This window comes from Prionailurus viverrinus, chromosome E1 (genome assembly GCF_022837055.1).
Source record: "Prionailurus viverrinus isolate Anna chromosome E1, UM_Priviv_1.0, whole genome shotgun sequence".
Lineage (NCBI taxonomy): Eukaryota > Metazoa > Chordata > Mammalia > Carnivora > Felidae > Prionailurus > Prionailurus viverrinus.
This window is the reverse complement of record NC_062574.1, coordinates 47,822,227-47,849,962: the sequence shown is the minus strand read 5'-3', so window position 1 is coordinate 47,849,962 and position 27,736 is coordinate 47,822,227. Positions and strand designations below refer to the sequence as shown.

Below are 27,736 nucleotides of genomic sequence, written 5' to 3'. Positions count from 1 at the left end.
CTCCCGGCAAGGACGAGCCCCAAACCCGCTCACCATCACGGCAGGCCGCCCCACCCCCAGCCGACGCGCAGGCGCACTCCCAACAAGCGCGTCTCGCCTGCGGCCCGGGACGTCGGCGGCGGAGTCCGCCACTATCCCGTCAGGCCGTCTGGGCAGGCCTCGCTCTTTTCCTCCTCCGTCGTCCCGCCTCCTCTATCCCGTGTGGCTCTGCGGCGCAGGGGCAAGATGGCTGCTGAGAAACAGGTTCCCGGTGGCGGCAGCGGCGGCGGCGGTAGTGGTGGTAGCGGCGGTGGACGCGGTGCCGGAGGAGACGAAAATAAGGAAAACGAACGGCCTTCAGCCGGATCGAAGGCAAACAAAGAATTCGGGGATAGCCTGAGTTTGGAGAGTATCCTAGAGTAATCGGGCCTAACTCGCAATGACTACGTGTCGATATGCATGGCCGGGGGCGGGAGACGCGGCGGGTCCCGGCACGTCCCAGACAGGAGCGGCCGAGGGTTGCAGTTTCTCTCGCCGTTACTTTCTGGCGCTCAGAGTTCCAGGGTCTGTATTTCGACCGGCCTTTTCTCGCATCTCATTCGCCTTCCAGGCTGGGGAAACGTCCGGTTCTTTCTCGTGGCCCCAGGAGGTTGGGCAGATTTCTGCAGTGTCCCCCCTCAGTTGCCTGCTTGGAGGGCTGGTGACAGGGATGACACTCTGGCCACCCCAGTGAGCTCCTGTCCTGGCACCTTGAGTCACTGAACTGAGGAGGGAAAATTACAGCGTTGACATTTTTGGCTTAAAACTTCTGTCCCACAGCCGTGGGGACCCGTGTCCTGACTATGGAGGCAAAGATTGATTGCTCTATGGAAAAACTTGTTGAATATGAAGGTAGATTAACATCGCTTGTATAGCTTTCTTAATAGGCTTGTAGGCATTTTATCTGGTTGAGAGTCGTTCAGTTGAGCTGGAGGAATCTGTCTGTATTTTCCATCAGAATATCACAATTGAGTGCCTGAGACACTAGTTTGTGGCTTTTTGTAATGAATAAGAAATGGAGAAAATGTAGGTGAGTTTCTGAAATAACACATTTAGCTTGACATCCTCATGAAGTTTTCAAGGGTTTGGGGGTTTTACTTTTTGAACTGGTGTAGTTCCAAATGAATGTTAGAATACCTTGATTTTTTTTAAAGAACCTTATGGCTTCTCCCTTTTTAGTTGTTGAGATAGTCTTAGTGGTCAGTATTTTAATGTATGTCTATAGAGAAGCACTGAGGACTAAAAGAATTGAAACTGTAGATAAAGGTCACTAGACTTCCTAATGTTTGGTACATAATCTTAAAATATTTTAAGATTCTTAAAAAAGGAAAACAAAAATAAAAAGAGTATGGTCAGGGCTTTTTTCTTGTAAAAGAAAAACTGATGACTTTATATAAGCTATCGTCTGGGTTGGTTAGTATGTGCTAACCACGGGCTCGTGTAGCATTACAGCTGTTCAGGAAAGGTAGGTTTGGTAGACGTAGGAAGTTATGCAAATAGAGGAGTCGTACACGTCATTTATAACCTGAGTCTGCTTGAATGAGTAAAATACTGGGTCCAGGTGTAAATCAGTGGGAACCACTCCAGTTACAATCAGCAGTTAGAATCCAGCAACTTTATTTAAGCTGTTGGGTTTCAGTGATCCTCAGTGGCCGATGATACTCTTCTTTTTTAGTTTGAAAGTTGGTAACAGTTCAGGCAGGTTTTTTTTAATGCTTAGCCCTGTCCTATGACAAGATAGCTCTTGAAAATGATTATGAGAGGTTTCAGTAGCTAATGTACTAAGTATTCCAGAAATGTTTGATGGTTTGGTACAAGTATGAACTGACAGGACCCGGTTTTGATTTATTTGGATTCTTACTCTTGTAAGCTTTTCCTTAATCTTGGCTCTAGTTCTTCAGATTATCAAGGAATCCCAGCAGCAGCATGGTTTACGGCATGGAGATTTTCAGAGGTATAGGTAAATATCATGGGCAAGATGTATGGAAATTATTGTGGAATTTTCAGATTTGGTTTGCTTTTGTTAATATCCTACCTATTTTGTTGTATCAGAAAGTATCCTTAGAAAGTCTCACTTTGAACTTAGTGTATTGAGTGCTCAGAATATACTTGTAAAATTCAAAATTTCATAATGAATAAAAGGAGCCAATCTTTTTATCCATTGTGCCTCACAATATTGTAGATGCATTGGAGGCTTCTGCTGAAAATGGCAAGCAGTTATGGTAATCATTTTTTTTTTTTTTAACTTAACCGTGTCGGTAGAGTCTTGGTTAAATACAGAGCTTTTCAGTTTTTTAAACATTATATATGGAAATTTTCTTTCTTTTTTTTTTTAATGTTTATTTCTTAAAAAAAAATTTTTTTTGACGTTTATTTATTTTTTGAGAGACAGAGCATGAGCTGGGGAGGGGACAGAAGAGAGGGGGGAAGTCACAGATTCTGAAGCAGGCTCCAGGCTCCACAAACTGTCAGCACAGAACCTGACGCAGGGTTTGAACCTATGAACCATGAGATCATGACCTGAGCCGAAGCTGGCCGCCTAACCAACTGAGCCACCCAGGTGCCCCTAATGTTTATTTATTTTTGAGAGATAGACCGAGCATGTGAGTGGGGGAAGGTCAGAGAGAAAGGGAGACACAATCTGAAACAGGCTCCAGGCTCTGAGCTGTCAGCACAGAGTCTGTCGCAGGGCTCAGACTCCTAGAATGCAAGATCATGACCTGAGCCGAAGTTGGACGCTTAACCGACTGAGCCACTCAGGCGCCCCTACTTTTTCTTTTTAAGTTCTGTGCCCAGTATGGGGCTTGAACTCAAAATCCTGAGATAAGAGCCACATGCTCCACTGACTGAGTCAGCCAGGCACTCCTATATATGGAGAATTCTGTGATGTCATTACAACTTATTGGTAAACTTTGTAACAGTCTTCAAGTTAGAAGACAAATTTAATATGACTCTTAAAAAAGTAGAATAGATGTCTAATGTACAGTACAGTTCAGAACTTTGGAAGCAGAAGTATCTAACTATTTTATATTATAGATACAGGCTTTGACTACCAGACTTTCAAAGTTACTTCGAAACAAAACACTCTGCAGATTCTAAGGAGTCAGCCGTGCTGTAAAGGGTCAACAGCGCTGGGGCAGCTTGAGCAAGGTGGGGAGAGGTAGGAGATAAAGGGGGAGAACTAAGCAGGGCCAGAATGGGTAGGGTCCTGTAAGCCAGGGTAACTCGGTCAGGTGTTAATCTAGGTATGGTGGGAAGCCACGAAAAAGTTTTAAACTAGACTATTATGACTTGAGTTTTTGTTTTTATTTTTGTTTTTTAATTACTAAGGAAATCAGTTATAGTGATCAGCGTTTTGCCCTTTTGTTTTCATCTGTTCCTTCCCCTTTTAAGAAAATATTTTATTGAAGGATTTTTATTTTATTTTTTTTTTTTTTTTTTTTTTTTTTTTTTTTTTTAAATTTTTTTTTCAACGTTTATTTATTTTTGGGACAGAGAGAGACAGAGCATGAACAGGGGAGGGGCAGAGAGAGAGGGAGACACAGAATCGAAAGCAGGCTCCAGGCTCCGAGCCATCAGCCCAGAGCCTGACGCGGGGCTCGAACTCATGGACCGCGAGATCGTGACCTGGCTGAAGTCGGACGCTTAACCGACTGCGCCACCCAGGCGCCCCTATTGAAGGATTTTTAAATCATTTTATTGAAGTATAATTTATATACAGAAAAGTATACAGAAAGTGATGAGTTTTTCACAACCTGTAACCAGTACCCAGATTAAGACACAACATTACCAGCATCTCTAAAGCTCCCCTTTGCTCCTTCTAGTCACAAGCCATTCCTCCCCAGAGGTCACCACAATTGTGACTTTTGACACCTTAGATTAGCTTTGAAATGTGTTTTCTGTGACACCAGTCCTACCGCCCTGCAGGTTTTAGTTCACTAAATGTTTATAAGATGAAGTGTGGTATCAGTGGTAACCATAAGTAGAACACCTCAAACTTCTGACTTGACTTTATTATAGAATTTGCTATTGAGTGTCCTACCAGCTTGTCTGAATTACTTTTGTTTTTTTCTTTCAGGGGCTACTGTTCCCGTAGACAAAGACGCCTTCGGAAAACTCTCAACTTCAAGATGGGGAACAGACACAAATTCACAGGGAAGAAAGTAACTGAAGATCTTCTGACTGATAACAGGTATTGACTCCTCAGTGGTAGTTGTTAAATACTTCTGGCTAACACATTTATTGAACAGTTATATGTTAGTGTGCCAAAACTCTTTAATTACCTGATGTGATTTATTTTAGCAGCTCTGTGGGGGTGCGCATTTTTACTTTTCTTGTGCCGTAAAATGAGGATACTGAGGCTCAAAGAGGTTCAGTAACTTTTTCAAGAACTAGGGCGAAATGCTAAATGTTAAAGTCAGTGATTAGAATCTAAGTGGTTATTAGGTGGGGTTTCTAGAATGCAAATTTCAGTGTGTACGGGCTAACTTAAACCAGTATATCTTAAAGCTGTGTGTGAGTTATTCCAGAAAAGTTTTATATTTCAGTGCTGAATGTAGCCATGCTTAATATTTGTTGAAGGATCAATCTGTCAAGCAGTATGTATTAGAGGTCTCTAGGCCAGTTTCTCAAATTTTAGCCTGTGGGCCAAATAGATCCCTTTTGCCACCTGTTTTTACAAAGTTTGGTTGGAACACAGCCACACCGTTTATTCAGGTATTGTTTACAGTTGCTTTTTTTTTTTTTTTTTTAATTTTTTTTTTTTTTTTTTTCAACGTTTATTTATTTTTGGGACAGAGAGAGACAGAGCATGAACGGGGGAGGGGCAGAGAGAGAGGGAGACACAGAATCGGAAACAGGCCCCAGGCTCCGAGCCATCAGCCCAGAGCCCGACGCGGGGCTCGAACTCCCGGACCGCGAGATCGTGACCTGGCTGAAGTCGGACGCTCAACCGACTGCGCCACCCAGGCGCCCCTGTTTACAGCTGCTTTTATGCTACAGTAGCACAATAACAGAGTAGTTGTGACAGAGACCATATGGCCTACCAAACCTAAAATATTCACCATTGGGCCCTTTACAAAAAAATGTTTGTTGTGCCCTAGTCTAATATATGGCCAAGACAGAGTGAGGCACCATCTTAGATGTAGAAGAGTTGGGGAGGCATAGTTCTTGACCCTTGTCGCCTGTGATATCAGTCAGGTACAAAACAGAGCACTGCGAGATAGGGAAACTACCATATTGTGTGTCATTTACTCTTAAGAATTCTGAAGTCTTGGAGGAGAGATGTTAGTTGGGAGTTTTTGATGGAGAAGCCAGGAAGCATGCATGGAGGAGGCTGGACCTTGAGGGATTTGTGAGAGGAAAGAACATTGTGTGAGGGGAAACGGCAGGCCATGGTGTCTGAATGCACTATAGGAATTACAATGCTCTGGACAGTTGAAAGGCTGGGAGCTTGGTGTATGGAGACACAGAAAACTAGAGCGTCGAGACCACGGTGGGATTCAGCAGGATGTATTGGTTAAATCCATTGAGAACAAGTTAGGAAGGGTCTCTTATGATGGTGCGATTCTTTATTTTGAAGAGACAAGATTAAGCTGATGTTTAAGGATATTTAATCAAGGCAGTAGTTTAACAAAAGATTCATCATCATCATAATAAATCAGCTAACTTGCTGAGTTCTTAGTAAGTGCCAGACTCTGGTTTAAATGTGTTACCTGTATTACTGCATGGGAGACGGAGGCACAGAAAGATTAGTACTTTGCTCAAAGTCACATAGCTAGTGGGGGTGGCACTGAGATGCCAACACCTACTCTAGAGCCTTTAAGTTTATTTATTTTGGGAGAGGGAGAGAGAGATGCTTGCACGTGCGTGTGCACGAGCTGGGGAGTGACAGAGAGAGGGAGAGAGAGAATCCCAAGCAGGCTCTGAGCTGTCAGTGCAGAGCCTGATGCGGGATTTGATCTCCTGTTTGGTAGGAGGTTAGAAAGTGGAGGCAGATCCTGGTCAGATACTGATTGAGTGCCATAGGTGATACCAGGAGAAGAGTAGTTCTGAGGAAGAAGGCCAGGAGGATGTGGAGAAAAGATGAGAGGCTGAAGATTGTGTCTTGAAGAGTATCTGAGTCTCACGCTCCTGGCCTTCATTCTTCAGTTTGCCTGTTCTCTCTCTGGTTTAGGTATTTGCTTCTGGTTCTGATGGACGCTGAGCGAGCCTGGAGCTATGCCATGCAGCTTAAACAGGAAGCCAATACTGAACCCCGAAAACGGTTCCATTTGCTCTCTCGCCTGCGCAAAGCCGTGAAGCACGCAGAGGAATTGGAACGCTTGTGTGAGAGCAATCGCGTGGATGCCAAGACCAAGTTAGAGGCTCAGGTTAGTGTCTTTACATCAGCTTCTTCATTGTGGAGGTTAGAGACGTGACCTTATGGTTAAACAGAACAGCTTCCCGATATTATAAATTGATAGGAGAGGCAAAAACATGGTCTTGCTTTTTCAAGGGGAAGTTGGCATCTCTTATTTTTGTTTTTGAACTCTTGGTTTTTAATAATTAGCTTTAACTTTTTTTAAAAAAAGCTCATATTTCTCTTGAAATGGATATGGAAAGCTGGAATCTTAGATCTGGGAAGTTCACAAAATAAGAATCTTTTGAAATGAATTTTTAAAGAGTGATAGACACTGAACATTTACATTCAGCTTCTGATACTGAAGGTCATAGCCCGGAAGCTGGTTGTTAAATGAAGGAAACAGATTTTCTTTATTTTGAAATTCTCTCCTGGGAAGTAAATGAATCATAATGAATTTTCTGTATGTTACATCTTATTAAATAAGTTTTCTCTCTTTCTTTTTTTTAAATGTTTATTTGTTTATTTTGAGGGGGAGAGGAGAGACGGAGAGAGAGGGAGACAGAGAATCCCAAGCAGGCTCTAGGCTGTCAGCGCAGAGCCCAGTGTGGGACTTGATCTCACGAACCGTGAGATCATGACCTCAGCTGAGATCAAGAGTCGGATGTTGAACTGACTGAATCACACAGGCGCTCATAAGTTTCCTGTTTTAAAATTACCCCGAATATGTCTATATTCCTGATGTCAAAGCTGAAAGCAGGTGGAGGAGGCTGAGCTGTGGCATCGACTCATGGGTGTTGAAGCCTTTCCCTTTTCCCACCCTCCCAGGCTTACACGGCTTACCTCTCAGGAATGCTGCGTTTTGAACATCAGGAATGGAAAGCTGCCATTGAGGCTTTTAACAAATGCAAGTAAGTCCTCCGGTCCAGAAGCCATGGCCAGTTTTGATTGTACATAGTCCCGTTCAAGCAGCAGATAACTTAATGATTGTTTCTACGAAAGTACAGTTTCTTTGATTTTTATTTCTTTTGTTTTATTTATTTATTTATTTTTTTCCCTTCCCTTTAGAAACATTGATTATTCTCATTCATCTTTAGAATACGCCAGTTCTCATAGTTGGTAGAAGGACCTCAAAGTGCCGTGTTTTGTTTTCAGCCACTGTTCCTTTTTATTTTCTTAAATAAGGCTGCTGTGAAACCAGATGTTTCTTTCCTCGCAGAACTATCTATGAGAAGCTAGCCAGTGCTTTCACAGAAGAGCAGGCCGTGCTGTACAACCAACGTGTGGAGGAGATCTCGCCTAACATCCGCTACTGTGCATATAACATTGGTGAGCAAGGGCTGAGCTGTCTTGACGGGTGGGTTATTGGTGGTTCATCCGGGAGAGCCTAGAGGATTTATTGAACTTCCGTTCTTCCCTTGTCCTTGCATCCATCTGTGGCATGGGTTTTGGCTAATGAGAAAAGTAGAGCTTTTGAAATCAGCTCGGCTTAGAGTTGCAGAAGGCAATTCCTGTGCTTTGTTTCCACCCTGCCAACGTGTGTGCTCCTCCAGAGCTTTGTCAAAGGACTTGGGATCCACTGAAATGTGCTCACGCAATGGGAAGACCGTGGAGTGGAATCTAGTGGTTCTCAAGAGAAGAGACCCTTCAGGATTTCCCACTCAACACCTCTCTCTCTTTTCAGGGGACCAGTCGGCTATCAATGAACTCATGCAGATGAGATTGAGGTCTGGGGGCACCGAGGGTCTCCTGGCTGAAAAATTGGAGGTAATCTGGCCCGTACATTTTTGTGAAGCCTTTGGTTTGAAAAAGTCCAGAAGAAAGAAATAAGCTATACTCTTATCATCTAGTGTAATTGCTATTAATATATGTAGATTTGTGTTTGTGTATTTTAAAAAATATATATATATTTAACATTTTATGTTTATTTTTGAGAGAGAGAGAGAGAGGGAGGCAGTGACAGTGTGAGCGGGGGAGGGGCAGAGAGAGAGGGAGAGAATCTGAAGCAGGCTCCAGGCTCTGAGGTCAGCACAGAGCCCGACGTGGGGCTTGAACCTGTGAACTGTGAGATCATGACCTGAGCTGAAGTTGGATGCTTAAGAATATATATGTTTTTAAGTTTATTTATTTTATTTTGAGAAAGAGACAGTGGATGTGGGGGGAGGAGCAGAGAAAGAAGAGAGAATCCAGCGTGGAGCCTGATGTGGGGCTCGAACCCACGAAACTAAGATCATGACCTGAGCTGAAACCAAGAGTCGGATGCTTAAGCCACCCAGGCGCCCCTATTTTATTTTATTTTATTTTATTTTATTTTATTTTATTTTATTTTATTTTATTTTTAAAAATTTATTTTAGAGAGAGACAGCAGAGAGCCATATGTGAGGCTCAAACTCATGAAATACGAGATTGTGATCTGAGCCGAAGTCAGACACTTAACCAACTGAGCCACCCAGGCACCCCTCTTTTTTTTAGATAGAGTGGGTGAGTGGGGGAGGGGGATAGAGGGAGAGAGAGAATCCTAAACGGGCTCCATGCTTAGCTCAGAGCCCAATGTCGGGCTCTATCCTGTGATCCTGAGATCATGACCTGAGCCGAAATCAAAAGTTGGATGCTTAGCCAACTGAGCCATCCAGGCTCCCCCACCCCCCACGACTGCTGTGTATTTTTAACAAAAATTTTTTCGTTGAATATTTAAAAGTGTTCAGTATTTTTTTATCTCATATTTATTTTCTAAGCAAGTAACGTAGGCAAATAGAAAAGCAGGAAATACCAAAGATGGGGGAAGACTAAAAAATCACATGGTAAAATCAGAGGTAATCACTACAAATAACGTGAAGAGTTTTATATACATAGGAAAAACAGGCACATATTTTTTTTTTTAAGTTATTTTTTTTTAACGTTTATTTATTTTTTGAGACAGAGAGAGACAGAGCATGAACGGGGGAGGGTCAGAGAGAGGGAGACACAGAATCTGAAACAGGCTCCAGGCTCCGAGCTGTCAGCACAGAGCCCGACGTGGGGCTCAAACTCACGGACCGCAAGATCATGACCTGAGCCGAAGTCGGCCGTCCAACCGACTGAGCCACCCAGGCGCCCCAGGCACATATTTTTTAAATGGGATCTCAGTATAGTGTTTAGTAACATGCTTTTCATTTATTTATTTTTTAACGTTTATTTATTTTTGAGACAGAGACAGAGCATGAACAGGGGAGGGGCAGAGAGAGATGGAGACACAATCTGAAATAGGCTCCAGGCTCTGAGCTGTCAGCACAGAGCCTGACGTGGGGCTCGAACTCACGGATCATGAGATCATGACCTGAGCTGAACTTGGACATTCAACTGACTGAGCCACCCAGGCGCCCCAGTAACATGCTTTTTAAATAAAATATCTCCAGCATTTTTTCCCCACTTTAGTAAACATCTTTGTTTTGACACATTTTTAGTAAGCAAAAGTGTCATCTTTTGAAAGCCACGTGGTGCTGTGCTCCATTGTGCTGAAGTCTGCTTCACTGAGCACTTATTTCCTTAGGATATATTCCTAAAAACGGAATTGAATACAAGTTTTTGATTCATTTTGACAAATATCTTTAAGTTTCTACTAATTTACATTTTTGCTTGCAGTATATATGGATATGCTTTTCTCCTTACACCCTTAGTATCACTGTTTTTATTTTTTAAGTTTTTAAAGTTTTTTTATTATGATTTTTTAAAGTAGGCTCCACACCCAACATGGGGCTTCAACTCAAAACCCTGAGGTCGAAAGTTGCAGACTCTACCAAATGAGCCAGCCAGGCGCCCCAGGGTTGCTCTTTTTAACCTTCTGTTCTGTTCTGTTTTTGTTTTTTTTTTAATGTTTATTTATTATTGAGAGACAGAGAGACACAGAGCGTGAGCAGGGGAGGGGTAGAGACAGGGGGAGACACAGAATCCGAAGTAGGCTCCAGGCTCTGAGTTGTCAGCACAGAGCCTGACACGGGGCTTGAACTCACAAACCGTGACATCATGACCTGAGCCGAAGTCGGTCGCCTAACCAACTGAGCCCCCCAGGCGCCCCTTCAGTTATGTTCTTTTAGTGTTTGAGTTTCTGTAAGCTAAGATAGATGATAACCAAGGAGGAATTATTTAAGTACAATTTATATTCTGCTTTAGAAAGTGAACAGTGTTGATTATAGAAACAGACAACTAGTAGTTTCTACTTACTTTAACCATCACCAGTTAAAACTGTAATTTTTTAAAACGACTTTCCAGGCGTTGATCACTCAGACTCGAGCCAAACAGGCAGCCACCATGAGTGAAGTGGAGTGGAGAGGGAGGACGGTTCCGGTGAAGATCGACAAAGTGAGGATCTTTTTATTGGGACTGGCTGATAACGAAGCAGCCATTGCTCAGGTGAGGAGGAAGTGCCTGTTCCCTCTTCTGTATGTGTCTGAGGTTGCCCTTGCATGCTTAAGGTGTAGTGGTTGGTTTTGTTTTGTTTTGTTTTAAATGTGTTTATTTATTTTGAGAGAGACAGAGAGAGCGTGAGCAGGGGAGGGGCAGAGTGTGAGGGAGAATCCCAGGCAGGCTCTGTGCTGTCAGCACAGAGCCCAACAAGGAGCTCCAACTCATGAAACCGTGAGATCATGACCTGAGCCGAAATCAAGAGTCGGATACACTCTACTTAGCCACCCAGACGCCCCCAGGTGTAGTGTTTTCTTGGTGTTCATTTCTCACAAAACAAAAAATTCGTCTTAATGCTATTTGGGATTTGGTCACCAAATTTTTGTAAAGGCTGGGCTTGGAGAAGAGTTCTTAGGTACAGAGGGCACAGAAATTGGCAGTAGCTGCTATCGACGTGGAAATGGGAGCAGTAAGGCTGGCTTTTAATGCAAGGAGTCCCGTCCAGCCCAGTAGGTGGTACAGCAGCTTAGCTGTTGTGACCTCTTGTCCTAGCCTTCTGTCCCTAAAGGGGCCACCTCTTGTTCCTGAGCCTTTTCAGGAGCACCTAGCTAAGCCAGAATATCTTGTTGTACGTGTGGTGTTTACGTAATGTTCACGTAAAGCGGTATACTTGATGTGCTTACTGACATGATTGTCACCTGTTTATGGGTGTGAACAACCAAATAAGTTCCAAAAGATGAGAGATCCTGGCGATCTGGGTTTTTACAAAGTAGACAATTACGAGGAAGGCCCTTTTTGGAGCTCTTCCTCTGTGTGAGGTGAAGAACATTAAAAAAAAAACACCAGGCTGCTGAATGTGTCTCCAGCCTCCCCAGGAACCAGGGGCGTTTCCTGCCACGTGGCAGAAAACTGTTGCACCCTGAATGATTCGTACGTAGGAGTGCTTTGCTCGTTGTGCTCGTGAGTTGTTTTAAGCATCCAGACTTTTAGGTGACTTGTTCCAAAACAGCTACTTTGGGCTGGGGGCAGCCTTCAACAGTGGAAGAATTTCTTTGTGTCTCTATGTCGTATATTGCCCCTCTTGTTTCCCTTCCATTTGCTGGAAGAGCAGGAGACTAGAACGATAGCAGTAAGTTGATTTGGTTTTTTTTTAAAGATGGAGAAATTTTTTTGGAGAGCATTTCATCGGCACTGCTGTGTGGTAGTATCTCTTCTGGACTAGGATTCTGGTAGCAATCCTGTAGATTATGTAGTTGGGTTCATTCTTTTGTTTCAAGGCGGTACGTGCCGGAAGAGGTGAGCTGCGTCATTGGTAATGGGGCGGGGGTTCAGGCTGCAGTCTGGGTGGGGAGTGGCCCAGGAGCGAGTCAAGTGGGGGGCTCCTTGGGAATAGGGCCACAGACGTATATTAGGCAAATGAGAAGAAAAGCTAACATTTGTTAATTTTAAAAAGTTATTTAGTTTAATGTTTAGAAAAGAAAAATGTTTTTTTAAGAGAGCAACCTTTAGTCCCACTTCCCATATACCTTCATTGATGTTGCATTATATTGATAAAAAGGACAATGTACTTCCTTTTAGTCTTTTTTATATTTATAAAAGATGTCAAGTATTATTTTTACTTGTTGAAATCCTACTGAGATCCAGTTTTATATCCTGTTTTTTTTAGCGTGTTGTAAGGATTTTCCATGGTCTTACACATCAGTCCACAAAATGTAAAAATACACAGTGGTCACCTGGACAGACACACCACAGAGATGACCAAAGGAGGGGAACCGTCCTCCTTAATGTCCCAGATACACTGTCTAAAGCTTTCGTGTTTTTACCTTTTTAACTCTATGGAGTGGGTAATACTCTCATTTTACAGATGGGAAAACAGTGCTTGCCTTTAAAACCATGCCATTTTTTCTCTCCCTCCCTCTCCCTCTCTGCCCCTCCTCTGTTCTCTTGGTCTCTCAAAATAAACAAACTTAAAAAAAATTTTTTTTTTAAAGGTGGGGGGTACCTGGGTGGCTCAGTAGGTTAAACATCTGACTCTTGGTTTCAGCTCAGTCATGATCTCAGAGTTTGTGAGTTCAAGTCCCACATTGGGCTCCATGCTGACAGCATGGATCCTGCCTGGGATTCTCTCTCTCCTTCTCTCTCTGCCCTTCCTCTGCTGTCTGTGTCTCTCAAAATAATCAACTTAAAAAAGAAAATAAAAAATCTTGCCCTTTTGACTCCAAAGCTCATGTTCCTTGAACTTTCCCGCGTACCAGGAAGGCTAGTAGCAGGATCATTTAACTTGGCTTTGGTGAACAGCTAATGTAATCTTACTTAATGCAGTATACAAGCAGAGTCCTGGTTCCCTGGGAAAGACTGAATGAGCAGAACCTTCACTGAAACAAATAGTCCTTGGGGTGCTAGGGTGGCTCAGTCGTTTAAACATCTGACTCTTGATCTTAGCTCAGTTCTTGATCTCAGGGTCACAAGTTCAAACCCCACGTTGGACTCCATGCTGGATATGGAGACTACTTAAAAAAGAAAAAGAGAGGGAGAGCGGGAGAAAAAAAAAGAAAAAGTCCTTGGCAGGGGAATCGTCTCCAGTTCAGTAGTTAGTGGGAGGAGAAGGAATAGTGGTGTTTTATCTGAATTTATCTTTTCTCCTGCTTTGTACACATAATTAGAAGATAAAAATTCATCTGGGGGAAGATCTTTTTGCCTTATATGTGAAATTAACTTGAATTAAATTAGATGAAGTAAAAGCATTTTATGACTGCATGTGAAGCCATTGTTTTTGAAATTGAAGATCATTTCAGTCATGTGATGATTAGTTGAGCTTTGTGTATGTGTTTAAAAGGACCACTCTTGGGGCGCCTGGGTGGCGCAGTCGGTTAAGCGTCCGACTTCAGCCAGGTCACGATCTCACGGTCCGGGAGTTCGAGCCCCGCGTCAGGCTCTGGGCTGATGGCTCAGAGCCTGGAGCCTGTTTCCGATTCTGTGTCTCCCTCTCTCTCTGCCCCTCCCCCGTTCATGCTCTGTCTCTCTCTGTCTCAAAATAAATAAACGTTAAAAAAAAAAAAGAAAATTAAAAGGACCACTCTTAAACTCAGGTGTTAGTATACGTGAAGGGTCGACTTCTGGATCTTTAGATCATAGCCGGTCCTTTTTTTTTTTTTTTTTTTTTTAAGTTTATTTATTTATTTTGAGAGAGAGTGAGTGAGTAAGCAGGGTCGGGGCGGAGAGAGAGGAAGACAGAGAATCCCAAGCAGGCTCGGCGCTGACCATGTGAAGCCAGACATAGGGCTTGAACTCCGGAACTGTGAGATCATGACCTGAGCTGAAATCAAGACTCGGATGGTTAACCACTCAGGTGCCCAGTAGCCACTCCTTTTAAAGCAGTTCAAGATTGGCCAAAAGTTTGATAGTATTGACAAGAAAATAACAACGTTATTCCAGCCTCGAATAGGTTAAAAAAAAGATACAGATGATCCTTGAACTATATAGGTTTGACCACGCAGGTCCACCTATACGTGGATTTTTAAAAAAAAAATTTTTTTTTAACATTTATTTATTATTGAGAGAGACAGAGCATGAGCAGGGGAGGGGCAGAGAGAGGGAGACACAGAATCTGAAGCAGGCTCCAGGCTGAGCTGTCAGCACAGAGCCTGACACGGGGCTCGAACTCACAAACCGCGAGATCATGACCTGAGCCGAAGTTGGACGCCCAACTGATTGAGCCACTCAGGCGCCCCAATGTGGATTTTTTTTTTATAAATCTAATGCTTTGAACATATTTTCTGTACGATTTTCTTAATGGTTTCTCTCCCCTGACTTATTTTATTATAAGAACATAGGATGTAACAGAGACTGTACTATGTAGAATGCAGTATATACCAGAGGGGAGGTGGTGGGGGGTGGGATGGGTGAAAAGGAGGACAGGGATCAGCAAGTACACTTACCTGGGCGCCTGGCTGACTCAGTGCAGAGGAGCCTGTGACTCTTGACCTCAGGGTTGTGAGTTCACGTGCCATGTTGGGTGTAGAGATTAAGTAAATAAATATTAAAAAGTACACTTACCATGATGAAAAAATAATACAGTGATTAAAAAAACCCAAAACATACTCAAGGCCCCACCCCTCAGAGATTTTGATTTAGTAAGTCTGAGTTGGGGCCCAAGAATTTGTTTTTCTTTTTTTTTTTTTTTTTTAATTTTTTTTTTTTCAACGTTTATTTTATTTTTGGGACAGAGAGAGACAGAGCATGAACGGGCGAGGGTCAGAGAGAGAGGGAGACACAGAATCGGAAACAGGCTCTAGGCTCCGAGCCATCAGCCCAGAGCCCGACGCGGGGCTCGAACTCACGGACCGCGAGATCGTGACCTGGCTGAAGTCGGACGCTTAACCGACTGCGCCACCCAGGCGCCCCAAGAATTTGTTTTTCTAATAAGCTCCAAGTGGTGCTAATTCTTCTGGTCCAGGGACCCTGCTTTCAATAGCTCTACAAATTATAATTGTTTGTTAGATATTTGTGAAAAGACGAAGGAAAATTAAAAGGCTTTGGCAAGCACAAAGGGGGAAAATGTAGTATTAATACATCTGACACAGAAAATAGATGTTCATAGACTGTTCATGTTATTGGTGAGGCTCCTATCAACAGGAGACTCTTAGTAGTTAGGTTTTTGTGTAGTCAGAAGTTCTACTGGGATTTTTGACTTCATGGGCCTGCGCCCTTGACTGCCACATTGTTCAAGGGTCAGCTGTATTCAGAGTCCGTCATCTCACTACATCTGCTAGTCCTGTGTTCTCACCTCATTGCCAGTGTTTGCATTTGTGTAGTTAAGTGTATTCTACTTAATATCCGTTTTAATGTACACAGATAATGGCGAGTGCGCTTTTTAAAATGCTGCTTAATCAAAGCACATGTACTGGGCATTCGCATTCTGTACAGTTTTTAAGCACTGTAAACGATGGTGCAGTGAAAACTAGATGGACTTTTCTGTATTTTGGATTACTGTTGTAGGATAAATTGTGTAAAGTGAAAAATACCATGTAGACTTACCATGTAGATCAAAAAAAATCTCTTTTTTTTATTGAATGAAGTTATCTAAGTTAAGAATTTTCAATCTTGGGGCATCTGGGTGGCAACTTTGCCTCAGGTCATGATCTCGCAGTTCATGAGTTTGAGCCCTGCATCGAACTCACTCTGTGCTGATGGCTCAGAGCCTGGAGCCTGCTTCAGATTCTGTGTCTCCCTCCCTCTCTCTCTTCCCCTCCCCCACTTGCACTCTGTCTGTCTCTCTCTCTCAAAAATAAATAAACATTAAAAATTTTTTTTAAACAACAACAAAGAATTGCGGCACCTGGGTGGCTCAGTCGGTTAAGCATCTGTCTTTGGCTCAGGTCATGATTTCACAGTTCGTGAATTCGAGCCCTGCATCGGGCCCTCTGCTGTCAGCGCAGAGCCTGCTTTGGATCCTCTGTCCCCTCTTATCTCTCCCCATCCCCTGTTCTCTCTCTTAAAAAATAAATAAACATTAAAAAACAGCAAAGAATTTTCAATCTTGATGTACTGGAGGTGATGTTCGTTTTAAAATTCTGTTAGTAAGTGCGTGCCCAAAAAAGTGAAGTGGAAGGATAGCAAAAGGTCAGTGTATTTGATAGTTTGGGTTTTTTCTTCATAAGCTATGTTTTGTTAACTGGTATTTGAAGTCCTTAAGAAGAAGAGTATCCTTCAGTAAGTAGCTCTTTGCGATAATATAAAGGCTCAATAGTGAAGGTGGTGCATTGTTGTGTTTTATCATTTTCTAAAGATCTCCAGCATTCATTTATCCATTATCCTTTGTGTCTTACTTACATTGCTGAAGTTACTCAATTTATTTATGTATGTATTTATTTATTTTTAAACGTGTTTTTTTGAGAGCGAGAACAGGTGAGGGGCAGAGAGAGATGGAGACAGAGGATCTGAAGCAGTCTCTGTGCTGACAACAGACAGCCCTATGTGAGGCTCAAACCCACAAACTACGAGATCATGACGTGAGCCAAAGTCGGACGCTTAACTGACTGAGCCACCCGGGTGCCCCTAAAGTTACTCAGTTTAAGAACATGCAGGTGCTTCTTAACACAAGGGAAAGAGCCCTTCCCACTGGACACGTTTTATGCAGTTCCACAGAGAGCTGGTCTAGGATTTTATTTTGAGAGTAAGTCAGGATAAGTAGCCAAGGTTTCTTGCCCCAGCTCCTGCAAGCTTTCACTGCTAAATGTAGCTGCACCTCAGTCAGGTTGGGTCATTAGAAAACCTAACATAAGGCTTGACCCACTGCCAGTGAAAATTGTAATGTGCAGGTACACCAGGAAGATCGTATGGGTTTTTAATTGCTATTCCGTGGGATATGGTGGAGTGTTGGAGGGTGTAAGAAATCAAAGGGAGAGAAGGAGCCATATGAGGATGTTTTTTTTAAACATCAAAAAAAAAAAAAACCAACAACAACACCAAAATTTCAATTTGGGAGAGTAAAGGCTGAAGATAAGATTGTTAAGATAGTAGGGGTTGTGGGAGGGGGCATGGGCTAAATGGGTAAGGGGCATTAAGGAATCTACTCCTGAAATCATTGCTTCACTATATACTAACTAATTTGGATGTAAATTTTAAAAAATAAAAAATAGAGTTAAATAATCATTAAAAAAAAGTTAATGGTTAAACTGTACAAAAAAAAGAATGTTAAGATAGTGAATTTCATTGGTTAATATTCAGTGTTAAACCAATCTTGTATATCTGAGGTAACCCCACTTGGCTGTGATACATTACTGTACTTTTTACATACTGCTGGATTTCAGTTGATAGTATTTAAGAATTTTGCATCTATTTTAATGAGGAATAGTGGCTTATAATGTCTTTTTTCAGAATTTGGTATCAGGGTTACACACAACTTCATAAAACAAGTTTGGAGATTTTCCTTCCTTGTTTCTGAAAGAGTTTATGTAATATCATTATTTTTCTTTCTCAAATACTTGTTATAATTCACTAGTGAAAATATTGGGCCTGGAGTTTTCTTTGTAGGAAGTTTTTGTTTTTTGTTTTCTTTTTTGGGATGGGATGTAATTGACATAAAACATATACTTTCAGGTATACAACATAATGAGCTGATACTTGTGGGAAGGTTTTTAAAATTTGTTTTTGCTTGTTTAAAAAAATTTTTTTTTCTGTAATTTGTTTTTTCGTAACATACATCCAAGTTAGCACATGGTGCAACAGTGATTTCAGGGATAAATTCCTTAATGCCCCATTTAGCCCATCGTCCCTCCCACAACGCCTCCAGCAACCCTCTGTTTGTTCTCTATGTTTAAGAGTCTCTTATGTTTTATCCCTTTCCCTGTTTTTATATTATTTTTGTTTCCCTTCCCTTATGTTTGTCTGTTTTGTATCTTAAAGTCCTCATATGAGTGAAGTCATATGTTTGTCTTTCTCTAATTTTGCTTAGCATAATATCCTCTAGTTTCATCCACGTAGTTGCAAATGGCAAGATTTCATTCTTTTTGTTTGCCAAGTAATATTCCATTGTGTGTGTCTGTGTACATACCACATCCTTTTTTTTTTTTTTAATGTTTATTTATTTTTGAGAGAGACAGAGACAGAATGTGAGTGGGTTGGGGCAGAGAGAGAGGGAGGTACAGAATCTGAAGCAGGCTCCAGGCTCTGAGCCATTAGCCCAGAGCCCGACGCGGGGCTCGAGCTGACGAGATCATGACCTGAGCCGAAGTCGGACACTCAACCGACTGAGCCACCCAGGCGCCCCGACACCATATCTTCTTTATCCATTCATCCATTGATGGACATTTGGGCTCTTTCCATACTTTGGCTATTGTTAATAGTGCTGCTATAAACATTGGGGTGCATGTGTCCCTTCGAAGCAGCATACCTGTATCCTTTGGATAGATACCCAGTAGTGCAGTTGCTGGGTCATAAGGTAGTTCTATTTTTAGTTTTTTGGGGAACCCTCCATTTCAGAATGGCCGCACCAGCTTGCATTCCCACCAGCAGTACAAGAAATCCTCTTTCTCCGCATCCTCTGTTGTTGGCCTGAGTTGTTGATGTTAGCCATTCTGACAGGTGAGGTGGTATCTCATTGTGGTTTTGATTTGCGTTTCCTGGATGACGAGTGATGTTGAGCATTTTTTCATGTATTGGTTGGCCATATAGATGTCTTCTTTGGAGAAGTGTCTATTTATGTCTTCTGCCCATTTCTTCACTGGATTATTTGGTTTTTGGATGTTGAGTTTGATAAGTTCTTTATAAATCTTAAAATACTAACTCTTTATCTGATAGGTTGTTTGCAAATGTCTTCTCCCATTCTGTCAGTTGCCTTTTAGTTTTGCTGATTGTTTCCTTCGCTCTGCAGAAGCTTTTTATTTTGATGAGGTCCCAGTAGTTCATTTTTGCTTTGGTTTCCCTGGCCTCCAGAGACATAATGAATAAGAAGTTGCTGTGGCTGAGGTCAAAGAGGCTTTTGCCTGCTTTCTCCTCTAGGATTTTGATGACTTTCTGTCTTAACGTTTAGGTCTTTCATCCACTTTGAGTTTATTTTTGTGTATTGTGTAAGAAAGTGGTCCAGGTTCATTTTTCTGCATGTTGTTCAGTTTTCCCAGCACCACTTGCTGAAGAGACTGTCTTTATTCCATTGGATATTCTTTCCTGCTTTGTCAAAGATCAGTTGGCCATACGTTTATGGGTCCATTTCTGGGTTCTCTATATTGTTCCATTGATCTGAGTATTTTTGTGCCATAAAAATAATTTTTTTTAATGTTTGTTTTTGAGAGAAAGAGCACAAGCAGGGGAGGAGCAGAGAGAGAGAGGGAGACACAGAATCCAAAGCAGGCTCCAGGCTGTTACCACAGCCGGATGCGGGGCTCAAATTCACAAACCACAAGATCATGACCTGAGCCGAAGTCAGACACTTAACCAACTGAGCTACCCAGGCACCCCTGTTTTTGCTTGTTTTAAACAAATATAATTCTTTTTTTTTTTTTTAATGTTAATTTATTTCTGAGGTAGAGACAGAGCATGAGTGGAAGAGGGGCAGAGAGAGAGGGAGACGCAGAATCTGAAGCAGGCTCCAGGGTCTGAGCTGTCAGCACAGAGCCCGACGCGGGGCTCAAACTCAGGACCCGTGAGATCATGACCTGAGCCAAAGTCGGTCACTCAGCCGACTGAGCCACCCAGGCGCCCCAACAAATATAATTCTTTTATTAGATAAAGCACTCAGATTTTGTTTCATCTTGTGTCCTTTGGATGAATCTTATTTTTAAAAAGGGTATATTAATTTTATGTACAGTGTTGAATTTATTGACGTTAAGTTTATAATATTCCCTTATCATTTTAGTGTTTGTAGGATGTGTAGTGTTTGTTAGCCCCTGTCAAGTGCCTAGTTGATGTTCTGATTGCAGTGAATACAGTGATCTCTGGGTATTAAGGACCTTACAGTAGTGCATTAGGGTCACTTCTGAATATCAGAGATCTTCAAATAATGTGGTAGATGTAAAAGATCTTGATCGAACAAAAGTGTGTCAATCCCAGAGAATCCTGGTAAGGTTTTAACATTAGAAAGAGTTCAGTGCCTAATGTCGTATGCCACACATATACCAAATCTGGCGGGTAAATAAAATAATTCAAGTACAGTATGAAATAAAGTTTAGCTAAATCCTTAGATGTCAGGCCGTGCACTGTAGCTGATTACATGTCTATTGAATTGAATCAAACATGGGTTATTAACTATGGAAAATACCCTTTGGCCATTTGAGGATGATCCCAAGAGGAACCACTTCCCCCTTTGTGCCCCTGCCAGATTATTTGGCTGGATATCACACAGGCCCTGTCCACCTTGCCCATTCTCATTATGTGGAGTTGTTCTTTGCCCTGGGAACCAAGAGCTGTGCCTTGGAGATGCGGACTCCTGGTTTCAATGCTTCAGTGCTTCTTTTCTTTTGTTTTTTCCCTTGAAGATTTTAAGTAATCTCCACACCCGTGGGGCTTGAACCCACAACCCTGAGATCAAGAGTTGTGTGCTCCACCCACTGAGCCGGCCAGGCATGTCTTGAGCATTTCTTAACTAGTACTGCTGTTGCCCCTCTCTAGGAACTGGAATGCAAGAATTGGGTAGGCCCAGTGATGTTTGCTTGTAGAGCTTTTATGCCATTTAAATATTAGAACAGCGGTTCACTGAAAAGCCTGGAAGGAAGAAATAATTCAGGGAGATAGAGTGTTAGACCAAAAAGACTGGAGCAGAGAATAAATCCACTGCCAAAATCCAGTTGCAACATTCTTGGTCTCCTGAGCCAGACTTTACGTCTTCGTGTGCTAAATAATTGCCTTACTCTATAATTTGTTTCTGTTTTGTTTTGTTAATACTTGATCATACCTGAATTGTCACTGGTGGTTGCATTGCGAAAATGTTGTCAGGCAGCTCTTTTGGGGAGGATGGCAGGTTTGATGAGTCTTATCCTCGGGTCATGGTTAATATTTTAAAGTGTGAGTGGAAGGGAGACCATTTGTCCCCTTCTCTTTTTTTTTTTTTTTTAATCTGTCCCTTAAGGGAGGTTTGTGTTCTCCTCCTTTAGCAGATTTCCATGTGTTGTTTCCTGGCCCCTAGTGGCCTGGGGAAGGCTTGGTCCCATCCCCTTGGTTCTCCTGCAGGTGCAGTGCAGAATGTGGTCAGACTCGTCTTGTCAGTCTCTTAGTCACACCGCCACCTTCCAGCAGTCTTTGTAGACCAGTGAAAACAGTCTGGAAGCCCTTTTGAATAGCAGGGGGTCTGGTCTCTACCCCAGGATACACAGCAGCTGCTTTTCCTCTGCACGTGTACATGGCCCTGAGACATGTCTTGAGGCTGTCGAAAAACACATCCTGGGCTGTCCCAAGTTCTATAAAAACTGATCCGAATTTTTTAGTTTATTAGGTCCGAGTAACACATTACTTCTGGGCTTAAGGTTTCTCTGTCTCATAGGCACACCTGGAAAAGGTGCAGGCGTACCACAGATTCTCAGGCAGGGAGGTTGCCACTTGAGTACAGGAGCACGTTCTTGCTGGTTCCGTGGCAGACGTGAGGGGTCTGCATGTAGATCCTGAGGAATCCTGCCTCTCCACGGAGGGTGGATCTTGTCCCATTGTCTTTTCAGGGCTATTAGCCTCCCAGATAGGCTTATAAATACGGGTGAAAGTAGCAAAGTACGTTTCAGCCTTGCTGTTTGGAGACCTCTTGCCCAGTCCCGGGCGAACCCTGAGAAGCTCTGCTGCAGAGATTAGCGATCTCTGAGTCACTGTGCTGTGTGACCGCGGGCCCTCCCTTGCCGTGGGCTTTTTCCTGCAATGTGGTTTAAGGCTTCTGTAAAACTCCTGCTGGAACGGAGGCTTTCGTGGGAGCAGTGGGAAAGTTTGCTTGTGTTCAGCACCTTGGTGCCGAGGTGTCCTTACTCAGAGGGAACGGGGTGACCCACGGCAGTAAAGAGGCCGAGCATTTTGCATCGTTTTAGTTACTTGAGCCACGCTCTCTCTACAGGAAGGCAGACCGCTCCTAGGTAGCTGGCGAAACAAGGCTTGCTCTTCTCTTAACTTCATATACCTTTTGCCCGAAAAGGCGAAACCCTCCCCCGACACGGTGCTGGACGCACAGGCTCACCCTGCCTGCTAACAGTGTGGCTGGGGGTTCGTGCATGGTCGTGGTTGGTGGCAAGTGTGTCTACAGGTCTTACTCCGGTTGTTAACCGTTACGTGGCCACCCCAGCCCACAGGGTTCACACTTCAAAACCTTTGGCCAGCAGGTTTGATTCAGTTATTGCAGAGGATCTTGCTAACTTGAGGTGCTGCTTAGGAGTGTTTTATTGGGGCGCCTGGGTGGCTCAGTCGGTTAAGTGTCCGACTTCGGCTCAGGTCACGATCTCACAGTTTGTGGTTCAAGCCCTGCGTCGGGCTCTGTGCTGACAGCTCAGAGCCTGGAACCTGCTTTGGATTCTGTGTGTGTCTCTCTCTCAAATATAAAGATTAAAACAAATAATAAATAAAAACTTAAAAAATAAAATAAATAATCTCTACACCCAACATGGGGCTCGAACTCAACAGCTCCGAGATTGAGAGTCATGTGCTCTACTGACTGAGCCAGCCAGGTGCCCCCTCACAGAAAGTTCTCTTGGACAGTGCTCTTCAGGGTTCAGCAAATTAATGGTGGCCATGTTTGCCTTTATAGGTTTATAGAATGTGCCCTTGATTTTTTTCCTAAGTTAGTGATCAACAGGAAAGTCAATATAAATAGAAAAGTGTGTTTGATTTATATTGGGTAATTCATAAGGACGTTTTTTGTTGGCTTTTTTTTTTCACGGGAAACCAGGAAAAACATAAGAGTTCTCAAGAGAAGAAAAGGTTTTTCTATAAGCCCCTACCAGCCTCTTCAAGGAGTGGGCAGTACTGGGTTTTTTCTTTTGGGCTTAAAGGTCAGTCGAATGTCAAGAGATTAGATTGGATGTATCTGTGGAAAGTCAAATATAATAATGGAGTGTTGATGTTTTAAAGTCACAGTGGGTCTGCCTGTAACACCAGTCCATCTCCTTTCTGCCTCTCATCCATTCCTATCTGCGCAATCAGATTCTTTACAATGGTAATGTGGTTTGGCAGGTACTCAGTTCATGAATCACTTTTCCCTTATCCCTGCTGGCTGGCAGAGGGGTAACCACACCCTTGAACTTGTACAGAGACTGTCGTGGAGTGCTTGTCGGCCTCAGCATAGCCACAGGGAATATCAGGGTACAAGATTTCTGTGGTGAAGGGAGCTTCGTATGATACTTAAAAGAAATCTATTTTTAATTGGGTATTGGTTGGCACTATTACTCACTTGCTTGGACCTAATAGAAATCCAGAATCAGGGAGTCTTGGGGTTACATTTGTAAGGGCAATTCTGCTGGCGCACAGTAGAGTTTCAGACCATTTGTTCTGGCGTGCTGTGTTTCAGTGTGGGGTGTGCTGTGCTTCAAGGATGTCAGACGCAGGTCCTGAGCAGAGGTAGGAGTGTGGGAGGAAAGTGGTGGAAAGTTTTATGATAGGAAAAAATTTAAAGCATCTATCGTTTGACAGTTTCAGATCAGTTATGCAGATTCTTTCTCAGTATGTTCGCTTTATATGTGAATATATATAAAATTCCATTTCCATGCGAATAATGAGAAAGACTGTAAGAAAAATCTTATATGGTGGAGAAGAGTGACAATTGAAATGGTCTGTGATTTAGGGTGTTTTGGATGTGTGTGTTCAATGTGTAATGGGAATCAAGGCACTGTTATGCCCTCCTCCCATTAGAGTACTGTGGCTTACTCAGAAGAAAATCTTTTACTTCATTCCGTCTTCGTGTAGGCTGAAAGCGAAGAAACCAAGGAGCGTCTGTTTGAATCCATGCTCAGTGAGTGTCGGGACGCTATCCAGGCCGTTCGAGAAGAGCTCAAGCCAGATCAGGTAGGACTCTCATCTGGGCCCCAGGCTCTTGCTCGGGGCTGAGGTCCTTCTCAGTCTGTGTGTCTCATTCTCAGTGTGGGAGTGGGGCAGGGGGTCCAGTGGTCTGAGTGCAGGGACTCTTAGCCATGGTATTTTTAGCTATGGTGGTCTGCTGACAAACAGATGCCTGTGAACTCCATCAGATTGAGAGATTTTTCTCTCCATCCTCTTCCTCTTAATGGGTTCATAGTAAGCCTTTGGTCTCAAGTTCATAGCTCCAGGTAATTAATTCTCCAGTGCTCCTTTTTTTTTTTTTTTAATTTTTTTTTTTCAACGTTTATTTATTTTTGGGACAGAGAGAGACAGAGCATGAACGGGGGAGGGGCAGAGAGAGAGGGAGACACAGAATCGGAAACAGGCTCCAGGCTCCGAGCCATCAGCCCAGAGCCTGACGCGGGGCTCAAACTCACAGACCGCGAGATCGTGACCTGGCTGAAGTCGGACGCTTAACCGACTGCGCCACCCAGGCGCCCCCAGTGCTCCCTTTTTTAATATCACTGTGATTCTTTTGGGCATCTGGGCTGAAAACCTTGGAACCATTTTTATCTCTACAAATCACCAGCAACCCTGCTAACTCTCTTTGTGACTTCTGTCTCCACTTGTCCACCCCCCCACCCCCACCCCGACCCCGTTTCTGATTAACCTTTTGTCTTAGACTGCCACAGAGGTCTGACTGTTCTTTACCATCGTGGTCTGGGTTCAGTTCTCCAGGTCTTTCCTGCTGATAGCAAAAAGTGGGATCTTTCTTGATCCCATGTCACTGTCTCACTGAAAAACCCAATGATACTCCCAGTTCTAGAGCAGTGGTCTCCAAACTTTTGTAATAGTGCACCCAGTAAGTAAAATTGAGCATGTACCTCTGATACGCTTATTTGTAAATATATAATTTATTATTTAATAGAAATGAGGTAAACATAAGTAGAAGTTCTCATTTTCTTCTTATACCACACTCGTTGGGTTGTGTGCACCCTGCTTGAGAGCTCACTGGTCTAGCAAGTGCAGTTCCAACTCCGTGAGCTGGATTCTGGGCCTTCCATTTCCAGATTGTACTTTGCTGCTCCCCTCTGGGTCCTGTGCCTCAAGCTGCTGTATTCACCATCTTGTTAGTAGGCCTTTCCCGCCTCCGTGCATTCCTACCCTTTTCTCCTTTCCCTGCTCACACCTGGCTTGTCCCTCTTCTTCCTCTTCACCTGTCCAAACCCCGCCCTGGTGTTCAGTGTCCAGCTCAGAGCTCACCATTTCTGGGAAGCCTGCCTGCACCGTCCTGGCCCATAAAGGTCTCCCCGTGTTCTAAACATCTAGCACTTGTGGCTGTAATTTTTGTTTGGTACTTTGCCAAGAATTACCTTTTAACATCTTACGTATTGTTTTATGTTTACTTTGTTAAATACGTTTTTTCAAGATTATAAGCATATGAAAAGCAACTTTATCTTTTAGCATCTGCTGTGGTGCTTTGAGTAAAAAACATTAATAAATATTTGTTAGGCTGTGGACCTGTTTCCTTTATCATTAAGCCACCTTTGTATTTTATACTTCTCTTCATCCACTTAATAGGTATATACAGAGCCCTGCCCTCCATCATTCACCTTGAACCCATAGCAGTTGCAGGGACCCCTCACAGCGTGTGGTGAATATGGTGATACCAAGGTGTCTTAGTTTCCTGTGGCTGCTGTAACATTACCACAAGCTTAGTGGTTTTGAAAAACACACATCTAATTCTCTCCCACCTTCAGATGGCCTTTAGTGTAAGACTGGTTCGTAGGGCTGCATCCCTTTGGAAGTTCTAGGGGAGGAATCCATTCTCAGCATTCCAGAGAAGGCGTTTTTCAGCTTCTAGAGACCACCTACATTTCTTGCATTGTGGCCCCTTCCTCCATGCTCAAAGCCAGCAGCTTGGCCCCTTCACTCCTCTCTGACCTCTGCTTCAGTCCCAATACCTTGTCTCTGTCACCGGCCCTCCTGGCTCCCTCTTAGAAGGAGCCTGTAATTACACTGGGCCCACCTGGATAATCCAGGCTGATTAAGACATCCTTAACTTCTTCACATCTCTTACCATGTGAGGTAACACCTTCACAAGTCCTGGAGTTAGGATGTTCACATCTGTAGGAGCCATTGTTCAGCCAACCACGAAAGGCTGAGCTGATAGCCCAGAGTTTGGATCTCAGAACGCGCATCCGAGGTGCAGACCCTAAAATGGAGCCATGGGCTGTGGACTGTCTGTTGTTCATGCTTTGGGTCTGGACACTGGGAGCGGTGGACAGGAAGCCTGACTGGCCATAACTCTGAATTCTCTTACTTAAGTCCAGTTTTCAGGTGCTGGTGACAACCGAGTGGCCCTGCTGTTCTAGAATATGCCCAGGAGATCTTTGATATTTAAAGATCCCTAATTTACTAGAGCTTGTGCCTGTGCTCCACGGCACTCTGGGGACCACACCATGGAATGAGGGGTCAGAGCCAAGGACAGGGTCGGCTGTTTTACCTTTACCTTTATTGCTTTCCGCAGAAACAGAGAGATTACACCCTTGAGGGGGAGTCGGGGAAGGTATCTAATCTTCAGTACCTGCACAGGTAAGGGCTGTCATTTTTTTTACTTTTTCACAATGTAGTAAAATATATCATTGGAATGAAAGAGTATATATAACGTTTGTGTATTTTAATATTATATAGTAAATAACACTAACAAACGTATGCACGTTTTATCATAAGAGTATATATACCGGGACGCCTGGGTGGTTCAGTTGATTAAGTGTCCAACCCTTGATCTCAGCTCAGGTCTTGATCTCAGGATTGTGAGTTCAAGCCTCGCATTGGGCTCTGCGCTGAGTGTGAAGCCTACTTCGGAAAAAAAGGAAAAGGAAAAGAGTATATATATTGCATTTGTATGTTATTCTGTGACCCGTATAATTTTAAGCGTCGTATGTTAAGAACGAGAACACAGCTAGTAACTCCAAAGCTCCCTGTGGCCCCAGCCTGGTTATTCCTCCCTCTCTTCTACAGGTCACCACTCTCCTCCTCGTGCCAGACTCCTAAAGTTACTCTCCTCCGTGTTCTGAATGTTTTCCATCATCCCGTTTACATTTGAGTTCAATTTCAACTTGAGTTTAATTCTATATTGAGTTTATTTTGAGTGCAGCATAAGGATCTGCTTCACCTTTTTTCCGTTAGGATGATAGATTGTTCCATTACAATTTATTGACTGTGCCATCCTTCCCCCACTGACCTACAGTGCCAGCTCGGTCAGGCGTGCATCCCGTTTTCTCCTCACGTGCTCTTTTTTGGACCCTCTTCTGCTCTGCTGATTTATTTTCTGTACGCGCACCAGTACTGTGATTTCCTGTGACTTTGTAGTAAGCCTTGGCGTCTGGTGGAGCAGGTCCCCCGCCAGGTTTTTCCTCAGACGTAGCTGGACTCACTCTTTCTGTCCCTTTGCTTTTTCATAATACGTTTTTAAATCACTTTGTCAGGTTAATTTTTTTTAAGGTATGGCTCATTTTC

General features: G+C 43.2%; 1 protein-coding gene across 2 annotated transcripts in view; it reads left to right on the top strand.

The window, feature by feature from the left end:
* The first annotated feature begins 188 nt into the window (after positions 1-188).
* The window catches only part of SRP68 (signal recognition particle 68), a 37,901-nt gene continuing 10,353 nt past the window's right edge, over positions 189-27,736 (top strand). The window contains exons 1-10 of one of the 2 annotated variants that reach the window (XM_047832893.1): positions 189-388; positions 1,912-1,978; positions 4,097-4,210; positions 6,194-6,389; positions 7,187-7,269; positions 7,578-7,687; positions 8,043-8,125; positions 10,607-10,747; positions 24,104-24,202; positions 26,745-26,809. In XM_047832893.1, the coding sequence (XP_047688849.1) occupies positions 226-388; positions 1,912-1,978; positions 4,097-4,210; positions 6,194-6,389; positions 7,187-7,269; positions 7,578-7,687; positions 8,043-8,125; positions 10,607-10,747; positions 24,104-24,202; positions 26,745-26,809 (1,121 nt within the window). In that variant the 5' untranslated portion in view covers positions 189-225. The remainder of the gene's footprint in view (positions 389-1,911; positions 1,979-4,096; positions 4,211-6,193; positions 6,390-7,186; positions 7,270-7,577; positions 7,688-8,042; positions 8,126-10,606; positions 10,748-24,103; positions 24,203-26,744; positions 26,810-27,736) is intronic. The other variant, XM_047832892.1, reaches the window with a different exon arrangement.